This window comes from Opisthocomus hoazin, chromosome 5, assembly GCF_030867145.1.
Source record: "Opisthocomus hoazin isolate bOpiHoa1 chromosome 5, bOpiHoa1.hap1, whole genome shotgun sequence".
NCBI classification, from domain to species: domain Eukaryota; kingdom Metazoa; phylum Chordata; class Aves; order Opisthocomiformes; family Opisthocomidae; genus Opisthocomus; species Opisthocomus hoazin.
Window position 1 is genome coordinate 30,177,448 of NC_134418.1, and position 16,116 is coordinate 30,193,563.

Consider the following 16,116-nt stretch of genomic DNA (forward strand, 5'->3'; position numbering starts at 1 on the left):
CTTGAGCTTAGTCACTCTAGCAAGGGCACTATGGTAAAAAGACTTCACTTAAACTGCTACCCTGGCCCTTAGAGAACTCCAGCTTCACTGAATTTCTTGGAAGAGCCCCTGCTAGAGCCTGTATTGCACATTTGAGATATTTTATGAATTGGAACTATGATTCCAAAAGTAAACTCTCTCAAATGCACAATGCAGAAATACAGCCTCAGCATGTTAGAGCCTATTTTTCTACCTTCCAAATTTTATGAATGGATTATTTTTTTGTGGCTAATGAACAAAATTATTCTGCCTTTACTTCTGCTGTACAAACTCCTACTGCAGAGAATAACGTATTTTTGTTTCAGTTATTTTCAGGGACTTTTGTAATGAAGAAAAAAGGCAGCTTGGGGGGGGCAGGGGGAAAAGCTGTCTCCCCAGAGCATGTAGTAGCCACTTGTTCCGCAGTACTTGGCACCCCATAAGATCCAAGGGACCTGACCTTGTATTTTAGCTGGGAGACTGGGGCTGCCAAGCAGCAACGTGGCATCAGGTTTGATAGCCTGTTACCTGCAGGGCCTGGAAGAGAGTGCATTAACCTGGAATTGTTAGCAGTTTCACTGCTTTTCTGATGTAGCTGAGAAAGAGCCAGCACCATGCACAAGTTATTACAAAGTCAGAATGAATTTATTACTCTTCAGCAATTAAAAAAAGGCAGAAGACAACATCTAGACATTCTGTTGTTATTTAAGGGACAGCAAAGCTTTGTATAATCACATCTGTAAAGTGACAAAAAACATAACCTTCAGATCCTTGCAATCCAAAGGAAAGACAGAAACTGGAAACATCAATTTTTTGCAGCTTGCCCCAGTAAACTACTGGTACTGCAGAGACTGACATAGTTACAGCAACATACATATCTCTAATGATTTCAATTAGGCTGCTTATACAATGATACTGCTTGATTGTTTTGACAAAAACATGGAAGCAGGCTAAGCTTTCCACAAACCAAGTCACAAGCGGAACAATTTCCTTGGCACTGCATTTCTAGGACAATGCTGTTGTAAAAAAAAGGGGGGGAAAAAAAGAAAAAATGTACAATAGTACATATAGTTTTATAGTAAACCAGTATCTGAACAGATTAAGTTTTCCTTCTTTTATTAAAGCATATACAGCTTTATAAAATATAAACCTTCCAAAGGTCAAGTTCAAAAGCTTAGAAGAGGCTTTGCTAACTCTAAAGATAACAGCCAGAATACCATTGCTCCTAGAAGACACGTTTTATTTTACCTCAACAGTTTTAGCCTTGGAAGGTGAACCATGAACTGAAGTAACATGTTCTGTGTAAGCCCAGCAGCATCCACCAGGTCAACTGAAGACTCCTCCTCTGATGGGAATGCTCTCGTTCAGCCCATGTTCTATAAGTTTGATGTCCTCCAAGTCATCCTTTATAATGCTAATTAGGTGACTCAGGCCTTCTTGCTGCTGCTTCAGATGCTGCAGATAGTTTAAAAAACCAGCATGAGCATAGTTCAACTTCATAAATTTTAAGAAATATTTCTCAAAAGGTGCCATATCTGGTGGCCTCAGCACACTGAAAAGCCAGGCATGATTTCTTTGGAAGAAAGAAAACCAGCAATTTAACCTGTGTAATAGCCTAACTGCCTAGAGTGGCTTTGTACAACACCTTGATGCACTGTCACTGAGAACAATAAAAAGGACTTCATCATCAAACAATTATAAAAACATGACATTCTAGATACATCTCCCAAGTTGGTGCACAGCTGTCTTAAATTATGAAGTTCAAAGAGTATCCCAGGATTCTACCCAGTAATACTTACTTGCTTGATTTCCCTTAAGAGGTCTGCATCTATGTAATACCGTTCTTCAGCCCGCACTGCTCCAAAGTGGTTTTGCATCCTGATTTGGGACATGAGCTCATTCAGTCTGCCCTGGGAAGAGAAACAGGCTTAAAGCAAATGCAACTCACATCTGTCAGAGCTCCAGCTTCTACCACTCCTCGAGACACCATGGCAGGAAGCATTGCTGCTCATCCAATTTTGGTTTTGGTTGTTTTTTTTTGTTTGGTTTTTTATTTTTTTGGAAGACAGGCAAAGGGCAAGCAACTCCAATGCTTCTAGGAACTCAAAATTACTTAAATACCTATCAGTCACGCAGCAAAGAGCTTGAAGCTAAAACCTAGTAACACTGCTGGACTTCTCTTCTGAAAGCTTTCCACAACAAATATATATGCATGGTTTGGAAAACTTACATTCTTTGGTGAGGAAAAACCAGAGTTGTTGGCAAAGTTCTATTAATTACTCACCTTGAACTGTGTGGGTGCGTTGAGTTCACACTGAATTGTATCTAACTGCACACGAAGCTGCTCTTCGTCTGCTTGAATAGCATAACCACTTTTCCTTTGGATCTCCTGCTTTATTAATACCTACAAAAGAAGCCTTTGAGGTTCATTAGAGAAGACTTTGCTCACCTCTTTCCCCTCTAGCCCACCCACATGTCTTTCTGTCCTTCCTCCAGCATCTCTCTCATCAGATTTGTTCTGTCATTTAGTCTGCTGCTCAGAGACCTCAGGGCAGTCCCATGGCTTCCGAGTGAGAGAGAACATTCCCAAAGTAGTACAACACACTGTGCACCTGAAGCTTTCCCTGTCAACTCTGACTGTTACTTAAATCAATACCATTTAGATGAAGTCAGAATTTCATTTCCAACATCGGCCATGCACAAGAACACACAGGTCACCCTGCCCCCTCTCAGTTTGTGTCCTAGAACTAGACTGTGTGTCAGAATGAGCTACTTAAGACTATCCATGTTACCTGTAACGTTCTGTGAGAAAGTGCCATCAGTTTCCTTTTGTACTGTGCAATTTTTGCCATAGTTGTTGTTTGGTTTTTCTGCAGCTCACTGATATCTTCTGATATTATCTACAGGGGAGATGCAGTCAGTTGAAAGTCATAAGAGGTTCTGATTAACAGAACACATTAGTCCTGATCTGAAATAGGGAGTTTCAAAACAGTACTCAGGCCAACAACTTAGCATCCTTGCCAAAGATGATTTCAGAAAGCTTTTTGCGAGACCTCTACTGTTCTGGTTTCTATTTATTTTCATATGCAAATAAAATTTTCAGAAGGCATCACTAAACTGGGTGCCCAAATTAAGAGTCTGTACCAGGGCAACTTAATTCAGCTGGTTTGAATTATCCTATAACAACACAGCAAGCATGAAAAAAACCAAAAGCCAGAAATGTTCAGTTTTTGGCCAAAAGACATAATTAAGGAATGTATTAAAAAATAGTGATAAAGAGTCACAGCCCCATGCACATAGTTCATAGTTTCAGTCTTTGAGACACAGGAGGCACAGGGGGAGGCTCATTTAATAGCACATCCTTTGTCAACAGCAAGCAGTCATGATAGAGATGAGAAACCTTACGTCTAATCGAGTTTGATGCTGTTTGGTCATCTGATCTTGGACCTTCAATCTTCTCAACAGTTCCTTGAAACCCACCATTGGCACAGGAATAAGCCTACAAGAATACAAATATTTCTTACGACACATTTTTATATTAGACAAATGGTATGGATTAATAATTGTGAATATAATCTGGTTACAGATGATCTTCGCCTAATATAAGTTAAGATAATACATAAGCATACATTGCTTTGCCAAGTTCTACAGTCATCACTATTCCTAACAACCTGTTCCTTTTTCATCAAGAAATCAGTCTAAGTTGTCTGTAACCACTAGATGGGTACAAGGATACACCACTTTCAGCAGCAGGAATAAAGAGAAAAACACCACAATGGTTGCAAAAATTAAGTCACAGTAACTAGTCCATATAATGGAGGACACCACAACTCAAAGTAATGCAAGTAAGGCTCCTTATCCTGACAACCCTTAAGCACCTAAATGGGTAAAGGGATTAGACAGGCATTTCTAGTAATCCTCACAGCTTCAAATGAGATCAGCACTTGACAAAGTAATTCTCTAGCAAGTTTCTCACAAATTACCTGAAGGGTACTATACAACACTATCTATTTCACCCTTTTCCAAGGCTTTTTGTAACACTCAGACAGATTATTAGACTTACTTGTCAGGATCAGGATTATCAACTTTGGCTTGTTCCCATATAATAGGATCAACACCTTAAAAAAAACAAACAAGTTTTTAGTACGGATAGATCTGAACAGATATCAAATCTTACATCTGTTAAGCAGGAAAAATACTACGAAATACACAAGCCCTATGAACTATGCTAACCTGAATGACTGTTATACAAATTAAGGTTAATTAATCAAGGGTAGTTCTTAAAAGTCTTGGTCCTGGACTGTGGCCGTAGGTTCAGTTCAAAACACTGTCAAGCACTTCTACTGGTTTAAAAGGAACAACCCACATGTGATCCAATGGAACAATCCATACTTCAAGGGGAAAAATGCCTCTTGTTTCCACTGTATGCTACACTTGGGTCATCTTTCTTCAAGTTGCTTATTGTATTTAAAAAAAAAAAATTAAAAGAGATCAGTAATTAAGTGATCAAAGTACCAAATCAATTGGCAAAATAATGCCCGTAGGAATTATCCTGTTCATTCCTAATAGGATCTGTCTAAGGATTTTATCTGTTGACAGAATAGTTGCTTGTTTTGCCATGAACTGTTTCATCGGGTAAGTACGTAAAACAAAAGCAGCCTAATTGTACATGTACATCAACATCATAATGTAAGTTACTACATTCTCCAAGCCTCGGTGCAAATCAGTTCACTGTATAAAATGCACATACCTAGGTATGCTAGGAAAAAACCCAAGACAACACTGATAGGGAAGCAATTGACTTTCTGACCAAAGAGACAGGCAAAAAAAGAAAAATGAAGCGCTGGTAATTTTACAATTTCAGGCCAGTTTAAAGAGGAGACCATAACAGTCAGCTACCATAACATTCTTCACTGCACAATGCTCTAGGTCATTCCTCATAAAAGGTACTATCTTTATACCAAAACTCATCTCTCGAGGTGTGACCGCTTTTCTAGAGCTCAGCATTAACACCTCTTCTTGCACATCTTATTGCTTTATTAGCCAGCCTACAAACTCAGCTTCCTTCTCAATCATGGACTAGCAAGCTGGGCCCATCCACTGTTACACAGGCCTTATGATACACAGCCAATATTAAAGAAAGCCAACTTGCTTGTGCACAGAGCAACTACTTCTCCCCGACGCTGCAGCAGTTGGAAAACACTGCCGCTTGTCTCTGATTTTTCTACAATAGTAGCTGAAGCTCTTTTCGTAATCCAGATATTGTAAACTTTGCTGTTTTTAAACACTATGGTCTTACTGAACATGCTGTCTGCTGGAAACCACTGATTGCTTTCCTTGACCCACCGCAGGGAGTTTACTCCAAGTACTACACAAGATACCATACAGACATAGAGAATAAGCTACAGTTGTCCTGTGAAACGGCACGAACAGCACATCTCTCAACCACAGCTGCATACACACTATCTGTGGCCACATACACAGGCTATTTGACCCCCCTGAAAACTAGGAAGTGAATAAAGGACATGATTATTCTGATATTTAACTTTTTTTTTTTAATTGGACAAGTTGAAGTGATTTATGATAGCTAAATCATTAGTATGGTGTTGCACACCATATTACTGATAAATCACAACTATCTTGGTGGACTACATTGCACTTCAGTGGGAAAACTGGCTGCAATTAAAATCACTACGTCAGTATGTCAGAGTGCCTTGGAAGCTCTTGGAGTCTTAAAAGGTGTTTTCCAATGGGCTGACACCTGCATTTTTCCCCAGAGACACAAAAAAGCCCCAGCAAAGGCCCAGCTGTGCCCCAGACCACATACCGGCAGGAGGGTTCTGCAGGAGCTGTTTGACTTGTGCTGGGGAAAGCTCTGTTCTGGCCATGGAGAGGCTGACCCCCAGCTGCTGCAGAGATGATTTTATGTTGGCTTGTTCAAAGTGGGCATAGAGGGTCGTTGCGGGAACTCTCCTCGAAGTGCCGTTGGGCGAACGCTCAACAACGTAAATGATCACTTCTGTCCTGAGCAAGACAAAATGAGTACTGTCAGAAAAAGGTCAGCAGCATACAGAAACTAGCACATTAAAGAACAACCCAAAGTCAAAAGTTACCATTTCTCCCAGATGACTGTTGACTTCCTTTAGCTAACTGAGATAAAAAAGTACCAGTAAAAGCAGGGTTTAACACAGCAAGGCAGAAAGAGAAAAGCTGTTAATACGCGACAAAATACGTGACAAAATTACATTCTCCCCCCCCGCAGTTTTAACAACCATATTATATGGTGATACTAGTACTACATTACAAATAACCTAAAACCTTCAGTCTTTAAAACAGAATGAACAAACTGTGGGAAAGTAAGCAGCAGAAATGTCAGTGTGCTGAAGTACTTCAGGCAGACTAGCCTGAGGCCCCCAGACAAGTCAAAGCAGACAGCATTCTGACATAAAACATGCAGAATGAGCCAGCTCAACTAGCCTTGGAACAGCTTTCCCACTGAAATAAACGTCTGCAGTATGAAACACTGCAAAGACCCTATGCACCCCTAAGCCCTTCCACCTTACGCATGACCAAGTGAGGAATACCTCACATCTCCTAAATTACTAAGTATTTATCCCACCCTCACAATTAGCACTCTCATCTCCAATTTTTCCTGCTGAGCAGGGTCTGGAGAAGCCAATTTCCTGAACTGAGCTGAGGTTCTCAGCTGTACACTCCAGCAAAAGCGAGTACCATACACAGGAAAGATACTAGACTTAATGCCTTAAGAAAAAGCAACACAAAGCAATCAAAACTCAGTATGAACAGATCTAAAATCAAAGAGAAAGGAAGACAGAGTGGACTAAGCGTCAACCCTTTATAACATGCAATACTGGATAAAAAAGCAAAACCGTGTAAAGTTCACATACTGGTCATCTGGCATCGTTTTAACACCTTCTACATTGACAGTGAGGGTCTGGTTTCCTCCCAGGATTTTGTGTAGTGATTCTACAAGCTGCTGCTGCTGGCTTCGAATATCTACTTCCTTTCTGTTAAAGACCAAGACCACGAGGCCATCTTCATCTTTGTTGTTGGGCATTAAACTGTAACCCACAGCCTGCAAATGAACAAACACAAACTTGGGATATATTACTTCGCAAAAGCATATCTATGTGGCATGAAGGGGAGGGGCTAAACCCCTCAATTTTTGAGCAGCTAGTTCAAAATTTAAGTTACAACATATTCAGAGATGCAGAAATATAAAATCAATCCCCTTTAAAATGTTCTCTCGCAACGCCACCAGTAGAGCAGCTACTGATACAGTTCAGATTTTTACAAAGTTTCCAAGCATCCATTCCTCATCTTAAAAATAAAAAAAAAAAAGCTATGGATTGCAAGATACCAACTCAGCAGGGTATTTATGCCATCTCAGAGCTGGTACCAGGAACACTTTACAAATTTACACTTTTTCCAAGTTGCAAAAGGAACCAGAGGACCAGACTTTAATACAGAAAAATTACTAGAGGTCCAGAAGAGTTTTACAACATCATACTTCCAGATGTCTGAATGAAAAACAGTTATTGACATAACCTAATTGAAAGATAAGCCCAATCATAAATCTTTACGGATTTCTCAGCATTTTCCTAGTGTAGATCCAGACAGTTTGCCTGGTAGTACAAGCCAAAACATGGCCACAGAATATTTCTATCAGCTAAGACATGCATCAAGTAAGGTTCTCACACAAGAATTTGGGACAGCCAATTTTCCTTGTGTTAGCAAGTGTTGCAGGTTTTCTGTACAATTGCTTATAACGTTTAATGTTATCTTCATCCTTGCTGTGCTAAAGCTGTAGTAAGGTTCGATGTTTCATTCAACATCATGATCTAATACAGGAAAACTTGCTGCCATCTGTGCGAAGTAACAGCGTGCTTTCCCCGTTTCAAAAAAACCTGGTCAGCTCCAGTGTAAAGTCCACACAACTAGTAAGAAAGATCTAAACTGCTAATTCATTATAAGCAAAAGCAGAGCGCAGTTTGCATCTCATCTTGCCTATGAACTGTCGGACTAACATATCACTGGTGACATGTTGGACAGCGGGTGCTTTTTAAGGCCCTGACACTGCATGTAGGTGAGTGACTTGCGCCTTTCCCCTTGTGCAAGTTCAGCTGAAGAGAGAAATGAGTTGGGGATGCGCCCAAGAGCCTGGTCTTTGTCAGCAGAGGCCAACTCCCCGTGATGGTGAGCTTTGCAGAATCAGCCTTTTTTGGTTGGGCCATCCTGTCACAGAGCAGAACAGTGACAGCTAAGGAAGAATATGGTTTCAAGCATATGCCTTTCACTTTCGTAGTTTGAGAGGCACACACTGTGGGGAAACATGTGCCAGTACACGGAAGACAATCTCATTATGTGCAAAGTAGTACTAAGACCACACATACATCACTCCTCTGGTATTTCTGTTTTAAATAAATAACTCTCTCATTATTTCTTTATGCAATTAAGTATTTTCAAACTACAACAGATATTTTACGTCATTGTGGTCCTTCAAATGACGGCCTGTATTGCATAACCAAGAAAAGTGTGCTTCTAAGATAAGAGCTGCATGCTTCTCATTTGTTCTAGAGTTGAAATTGTGTGCAAGAGGATTCTTTGAACACCTGTGAAACCCTTCGGGTAATGCTTCACTCTTATCAGACGTCTGAAGCTTACAGAGGCAACACACCAGACTAGCTTACGATGCTTTGCTCTGAAACCTGTGCCACCAACTTCTTCACTATTTGTCTTAGGCATCCACCATTGCTGGCATACATCGAACTCTTCAGTATGTCATTTAAGGTACATGAATTTATAATGGCGTTAGTAATACTCAAGTCATAGGGACAAAAGTAAACCCAGTATGTGGCAATGTCTAACCTGAAAGGAAAACATCTCATTTTGGTAAATGAAAATCTAAAATAACTGATTGTGCATCACACAACTTATACTTTGCAATTTTTCAAAGTCCAGAAAACTCTAAAGCCATTTCAGGCAACAACTTACAAGAAAGTAAGTTTTCATGTGCATTATCAACTAAATATTCAAGGTAACACCTAAAAAGGTAATGCAACAGAAGTCAAACGTTTGTTATGCAGGCGCTCAGCTGCTGCAAAGATTTTATAAAAAGTGTCACAGTGTACATAATCAAAACTAGTCTTAATTAGGTATTAACCTACATTCAGATTAGAAAGTTTGCACTTCAAAGAATCAGCTTGGGAAAGCAGCATATCACCACGTGTGACCCAAATCCACTTTCAAGTCTGAAGCTTAGCAAGAAAGTCAGCAGGTGTGAGATTTGCAGAGGATGAAGAGCTACATATTCTTTGTTGACAAGAGAAGCAAGATCTGGAACTGCTGACGATATCATACAAGAAACGGAGTCAGCTTTAGCACTGGCAAGGATACAGGCAGAAGAAAGCTGAAGGGTGGTGTATTTAAAATGGTATGCACAGGCCAAGTTCATAGAGGGTTTCCTAATGTAGGCAAAGCAATGAAAAAAGACCCTGAAGTTCTTATTCCAGATGTTAACAGTTTCTTTCAGATGTGAAGGTTATTTTACATAGTTTCTCCAATATTATAACCTAAACAAACACACATTAGAATTCCTTTCCAGAGATCAGCTCCAACCACATACGCCCTAATCTGAATGCTGTCATAGAAAAAGGTTAGTTTCATGATCCACATATGCACTCATTACCTAGTACCTCAACAGCACCCAAATTTCCAGCGTCTATACACCTTCAAACCTTTTAATTAGCAAGTATCAGAACTGTGTACATTACCTGGAAAAATACTCTTAAGAGTGTTCTGAAACAGTAACAAAATCTGATTTAACACTCACAAGACACTCAGAAAGCAGAGTAACTGCTTCAGAACTGTTTGTGCACAGTTGAACAATTCCATACCTTAAACCTGCAAAAGGGGTTTTCCTGTGTAAACTCCACCGGAGCGATGTTATTGTTGAAGTAACCTTTGCCTGTTCCCCAGAAGGCCTGAAGCTGGTTCCATTTTGCCAGAATAGCATCTCTCTCATCTCCTAAGAGTGTCGGAGCCGAGAGGGCACTGGCTGTGTTGATGAGCTGGTTTGACTGGGCAGGTGTCTGAGCAGGCTGGCTGAACAAGCCGCTTCCTAATGCTGTGTTGGATGAAGAAAAACAAATTAACTCCTTTACCAAGCAAGACAGACTTGCTTGCTAACACATACCATCTGCGTATCATTGGTATCATGTCTTCTCACATTTTGAGAAGGAAAAAAAGTGCACAGAATAAATAAATCAATATCAGATAAAGTTTTTTAAAAGTGTCTTTTTACACTTGATCTTCATTAGCAACAGAAGTTCCTGAATGCTGCGTTCGAAGAAAATATTTATTCTTCTTTCTCTAAATGAGATGTCTGTATTCACTCATGACATCATCTAGCACCTTCGATATCAAAATCTGAAGGGTATATTTGTTACTATAAATTCAGTGGACTCTAAGCCTGAAGCTAGTCATTATACACCTCACATTTAAACTAAACTCAACATTATTTTTCTCCCCTTTCTAGTAATGCATAGACTGCTAATATTAATTCTGTAACTACTCTTTCTACCACTGTCAAACTAAAGGGGTGAATATTGCTGTTGGAAACTCAAGGGTGAAGCTCAGAAACTTGCTTGAGCTCTAGTTTAAGAAAAAGGCAAGGGCTGCAAATGTAGGCATTTCAAAAGCCAAATTCCTGAGAAGTCTCCATCCATCAAGAGGTTAAGCATAACAGCCTCCTTCTATAATATACTTCTGTCCCACTACTTGTGTGCCTGTTGCAGTCTTTTGTTTTCCTTGCTAAGGAAGGGGTAAATCAAGAGAAGGCCATACTTACTGGTCTGTTGCTGCTGGGTACCGAAGCCTCCAAAGCCTAGCCCAGTTCCCAACCCACTACCCAAGCCAGTTCCAGTTCCTGTGCCAAAACTAGTACCAAATCCAAAGCCTTTGTTCTGATTAGCACCAAAGAGTCCTGGGGAAATAAACAAAGAATTACTGACAAAAAGAGGAGAATAGTACCTGTGAAATGCAAAACATGATTGTGAAGGGCTGATGCCCTACTGTTCATTCTAAAACAAATACTTTCAGACTTGTGCTCTCTTACCGCTGGTGCCTGTATTGGTGGGAGCAGAAAAACTGAATGTTGGTCCCACTGTGGTAGTAGTCGTCCCAAACCCTCCAAACGCACCTAACAAACAAAGACTGCAAGTAAGGCAGACAGCACACTGTGAGCGGCAGCTGTGCATAACACGACGATAAACTGCACGCTTCAAGGGGTGTTATGAGGTGTTGGCAGATGGATGTATTATGTTAGAAGCATGTAATTCACATTGATCATGGGTATCGAGTTCATTGTCTGAGGAAATGGGGGAGAAAACATGAATCAGAAAGCCAATACATCTATGGTGTGTCGAGACAACAAATAAAAAAGCAGCAGTTAACTAACAGCCTGTTCCTTTACCAGCAGGATGTGCTTTCCTTAGTGACAGACACAATAACAGTATTTTTCAGATTCACTCTCAGAAATGCTTCTAGACAATGCTGTTGCTAAGCATTTAATAAATTAACTGATGCTTTGCGAGCTTTTTAAAGATTCTTGGCGTCTTCAGAGCAAAAAATAGAAACAGATCAAGTAAAGCCTAAAGCTAGGGTACAAACAATTGCTGTGCTTACATGGGAATGCTGTCACAGCAATGATTTATTTCCACACACAGGTAAAATTCTACAAGGTCTTTTTTTAATTTTAAGCCTAGTTTCCCTATCATCCTCCCCATTAAATCTCACTTTGAGGTTCAACCACTGTCAGAGGAAGACGGATGCAAAAGCAATCAGCCTTCCAGAGATTTTCAGGAAAACCAGTCACAGGCCAGCAGGCAGAGACCCAAGTGAGGGCCTGAGCACCACCACGCCAGAGAAAGCCCCAAGAAACCCATCCTCCCACCTGCCCCCTTTGAAGAGGTGCCCCGATACAGGGTGGCTGTGCAGAGAGAGAGGTGCTGCTGGCCCAGCCAGCCTCCCAGCATGGGTGGCTGCACAGGAGCTGGATGCCACCACACCATCTCTTTGCTGTGGTGGTGCCAATGCACCACTGGCCTGAGGGGCAGGCCGTGGACACCTGACCAACCCTGAAGAACCAAGTCTCGCCATTTTAAACTGTTTTTACATGCATTCAAATAAAGACAGACAGTCTGCTACAAAGGATTTGTCAAAACGATGCTGCCACATGTTAATAGAAAAAAAGTCTCTTTAGACCTACTACACTTGCCATCCTCTAGCATACATACAAAATAAAAAGCTTTAACCAAAGTTGACATGCAATCGCATTTTATTTTCATTCAGCGTACACCTTAATGTGGGTGGATATAAGAAGTTGTTCCCCATAACATTCAAGTTTCAGTCCTACCAGCGAGCGAGAAACCCTAGCAGGAGTACCATCAGATGACACAATTCTTAGGTAGTTTTGTACTCACAGAAAATTTAGTCATCCTTTCTTGAAAAAGGATCTAGGAGCGCAAACTGCCAAACAAAATTAAAGTGTCCAAGTTCTCTTCTGGAGTAGTTCAAATTCAGCTAAAGAAATAGAGTCCAGTGGTGTTCACAGCAAATCAAAACAAAATCAGACCCCTCAAGTGCACAAAACAGGTAAGAGTACGCTAACACAGGGAGCAATGACACTGTGGAATGAATGTAATTCCTATACGAGCAGCGGCAAGGAGACCTCATGGGCTAATACTACACAAGTAAAAGCATTAGAAATCCATACAGTTAAGCATTTTTATGAGAAAGGGAAAAGATTTAACATGAAATCACATCAGCTGATCGCTCAGAACTGATGGATCTGCATGGGGCCATGAACAGTTTTCTTAACGCCCAGCACACACATCACGTACAAGATCCTCCCAGAAGCGCAGAGAATCTCTTAGCGAGAGCCTGGGATGTGTGCTATTTCAGGGCGCAGAACGGCATTTAGGAAACAGAGATCACAGGGAGCGCTGTTAGTTTTGTGCTGATCGTATAAAATTTGTTTCTCCACAGAAACTGTTGAGGTGTAGTGCATTCATGACAGCCAACGGAAGGCCAATGAGGAGACACAGGGTAAGATGAAAAACATAACTGCAGTAGTCCAAGAATCTCATGTCAGGAAACATGGCGTTAGGGACCAGCTCTGCAACTGTTCATGATCTCCTGGATCTGAACGGAGAATTGATGTTGCCGTTTTGCTAGGAAATCGAGGCTCAATTTTAGACTGGGTCAGACCGGCAGGTTACCACAATTAATTTATATTTCATAGATTGAATATTTGGTACATGGGTATTTTGCCACAACAGCTATTTCTTGAGAATTTAATAGGCAAAAACCACTACAATCCTAGGGTTCTCAAACCCATTCCACTTTCAGAGCTTTTATCTCCAGTCTTCACTGGATATGAAGATTAATACTAAACAGAGATTCTCAGGAATGTAATTCTTGGACCCCTGCTATTAACAATAATTATTACAGAACAAGTATTTATGCATTATCTACCTGCACTTGCCAGACTGTTACCAAAATTGAATGGTGGAGTTGAGGTAGTGGAAACACCGAAATTCCCAATATTAAAATTCACTGCAGGATTAGCAGTTAATCCGAAACCCCCAAAATTAAACCCACTGGCAGTGGAGTTTGTAGTTTCAAGCCCACCAAATCCTGACAAGCGGGAAGCAGAAAAAGAGCAAGGTAACATTAGTTCTAAGTAAAAGGTAGGTTCAGGAAAGAAAAGCTGAAATATTTTTCCATTGCCACAGACAAGACAGGCATAGTTAAAAACAAGAGTAAGATATTAACTGGCATTAAACATTATTTGTTGAAGACAAGGAGGACAATTAAAAGCTTTCTGTTTAACCCACTCTCCCTACATCACTGCTGTAAGCGCGTTATTTTTCAACTATACTGCATACAAAACAGCTAACATTTTTTCCCGTCTTCTTTCAAAACTATACATGAAAATGTCCATGTGATTTAACATTCCTGTTAAGAGTAATTTTTAACCGTCTAAGATTGCTCAATACATCTGCACCTGTGCTAGTGTAACTGCTGGTAGCATAAATATTTCATAAGCTATCAGGAAGGCACAAATAAACCATCTCCATGCTAATACCATACCCACACATGAGCAACGGCAGCAGAATAACTACAAAACACAACTCCAGCAGCTCAGGCACCACGCATGCCTCAAATACACCAGGCTGGAATTCTTCAAGTTATATTTGCAAAACATGCCCACTCCAGCGCTTGCTGGCATCTTACCTGATGCATCCAGGCTTTTCAGCACTAACAAAAATGGGCTAACACAGCAGCTCCCCGATCCCTCCCGAAGAGCAGCTGAGAACCAGTTCACGCTAGACAGACAGACTGACCACAGGAAGTCCTGGAGTGTGATCCCAGAATTCCCTCTAATATTGGTCTGTGAGCACAATAAACCTTGTAACAGTGTACAAGCAACACAAGGGCTACAAAGATGATGAGGGGACTGGAACATCCCTCCTACAGGCTTATTTACCCTGAAGAAGAGAAGGCTGAAGGGGGACCTTTGAAATACCTTAAGGGTGGGTGTCAGGAGGATGGGGCCAGACTCTTTTCAGTGGTGCCCAGCGACAGGACAAGGGGCAATGGGCACAAACTGAAGCATGGGAAGTTCTGTCTGAACATGAGGAAGAACTTCTTCCCTCTGAGGGTGACAGAGCACTGGAACAGGCTGCCCAGGGAGGTGGTGGAGTCTCCTTCTCTGGAGATATTCAAAACCTGCTTGGGCATAGCCCTGTGCAGCCTGTTGTAGGTGACCCTGCTTCGGCAGGACCAGATGACCCACAGAGGTCCCTTTCAAGCCCTGCCATTCTGTGATTCTATGAAGATTAGCTTTTACCCAAGATGGGTCTGGGAAACCCGTGTCTGACCCAGCCGGAGCCAGGGTGAAAGCCCACGCAGCCTTGCCCCAGCTAACTGTGGGGAAGACGAGCCCCATCCCCTTGGAGCCAACAAGGAATTATTTTACCGAGTGAGAGTAAGGCAGGCTCTGGCTCATGTCTCACCCAGATTGACGGTCAACTGACAAAACAACGAGCCGGAAAAAGTCTCCCTCCACGAGTTAAGCAGTGCCTTTCCGACTGCTCGAAAACTAACTCCCGAGAGGATCTGCTCCACGGAGGACGGCGGCTGCCACCAGAAGCGACGACGCGAGCCACCCGGCAGCACCAGCCGGGCGCCACCGACCACCACCGCCGCCGCCTCACGGCCGACCCTGGCCGCCCCGGACCCGCCGGCACCGCGCGGGAGCCGCGCCCGCAGGAGGACGGACACAAAACCCCGCAGGCAAGCGGCGGCGCGGCGGGGACGGCGTCTGACCGCAGGCGGGCGGGTGGGAGGGAGCTGAGGTAAGCCCGCGCGCCCCACCACCGCTGGGGCTCGCAACCACGCCGGGAGAAAAGGCGGCTCCCTCGCTCCCTCCCTCCCTGCCTTCCGCCCGCCCCCGCGGCCCCTCGGTCCCTCCGCGCTCACCGGTCGGGTTGGCGGCACCGGCGCCCGCCGTCGCTCCGAAGTTGAAGGCCATGAGGTACTGGGCGGCGGGACCGCGAGAGGCGCGCGCAGCCCCAGCGGGTCCGACCACAAAATATTCCCCCCGCCCCGCCGCTTCCGGCCGCTGCCGCCGAGCGCTTCCGGGTGGCGCGGGCTCCCGCCGCGGGCCGTACCACTACGCGCGACAGGGGGAGGAAGGGGAGAGGGGGGGGCGGACGGACAGTTTAAAAAAGGGGTAAGAACCCAAAACAGAGCTTCCCCCTTGTACCAGGGGAAGAAAGCCTCCGGCTTTTGGTTTAACAGAGATTTAGGAGAATCTCGCGGGGAAAAACACCCTCCGGAGCAGGTCGCGGAGCGGCGGTTTGGCAGCCGCCAGCGCGGTGCGACGCGAGGGAGACGCAAACCGACAGCGGCGACCGCCAGAGTGCCGCAGGGGAGGAGCAGCTGCGGCGGGCGCGGTGCCGGGCCGGCGGGCCGCCGCGGAGAGAGGCCCCGTTCTCGGCGGGGCCTGCC

General features: G+C 43.1%; 1 protein-coding gene across 3 annotated transcripts; it reads right to left on the minus strand.

Annotated features, from left to right (window-relative positions):
* Positions 1-701: 701 nt before the first annotated feature.
* NUP54 (nucleoporin 54) lies at positions 702-15,998 on the minus strand. Of its 3 annotated transcripts, XM_075420800.1 has the most exons (13): positions 15,586-15,974; positions 13,576-13,737; positions 11,156-11,239; positions 10,889-11,023; positions 9,936-10,165; positions 6,927-7,114; positions 5,846-6,042; positions 4,082-4,136; positions 3,424-3,517; positions 2,811-2,918; positions 2,303-2,422; positions 1,818-1,928; positions 702-1,473 (listed from the first exon to the last, which is right to left on the minus strand). In XM_075420800.1, the coding sequence occupies exons 1-13, from the start codon at positions 15,635-15,637 to the stop codon at positions 1,345-1,347; spliced, it is 1,665 nt and encodes a 554-aa protein (XP_075276915.1). In that variant the 5' UTR covers positions 15,638-15,974; the 3' UTR covers positions 702-1,344. The 3 variants fall into 3 exon arrangements, with proteins under 3 accessions (XP_075276915.1, XP_075276916.1, XP_075276917.1); XM_075420801.1 differs by lacking the exon at positions 13,576-13,737 and having other exon boundaries at positions 15,586-15,965; XM_075420802.1 differs by lacking the exon at positions 702-1,473 and having other exon boundaries at positions 1,846-1,928; positions 2,303-2,435; positions 15,586-15,998.
* Positions 15,999-16,116: the final 118 nt, after the last annotated feature.

Coding starts and splice junctions, on each gene's coding strand:
- NUP54 (XM_075420800.1), bottom strand. CDS start 15,637: ATGGCCTTCAACTTCGGAGCGACGGCGGGCGCCGGTGCCGCCAACCCG. Junction 10,166..10,888: donor TACCCAGCAGCAACAGACCA/GTAAGTATGGCC, acceptor CATCCAACACAG/CATTAGGAAGCGGCTTGTTC. Junction 6,043..6,926: donor AAAACGATGCCAGATGACCA/GTATGTGAACTT, acceptor TGTCTTGCTCAG/GACAGAAGTGATCATTTACG.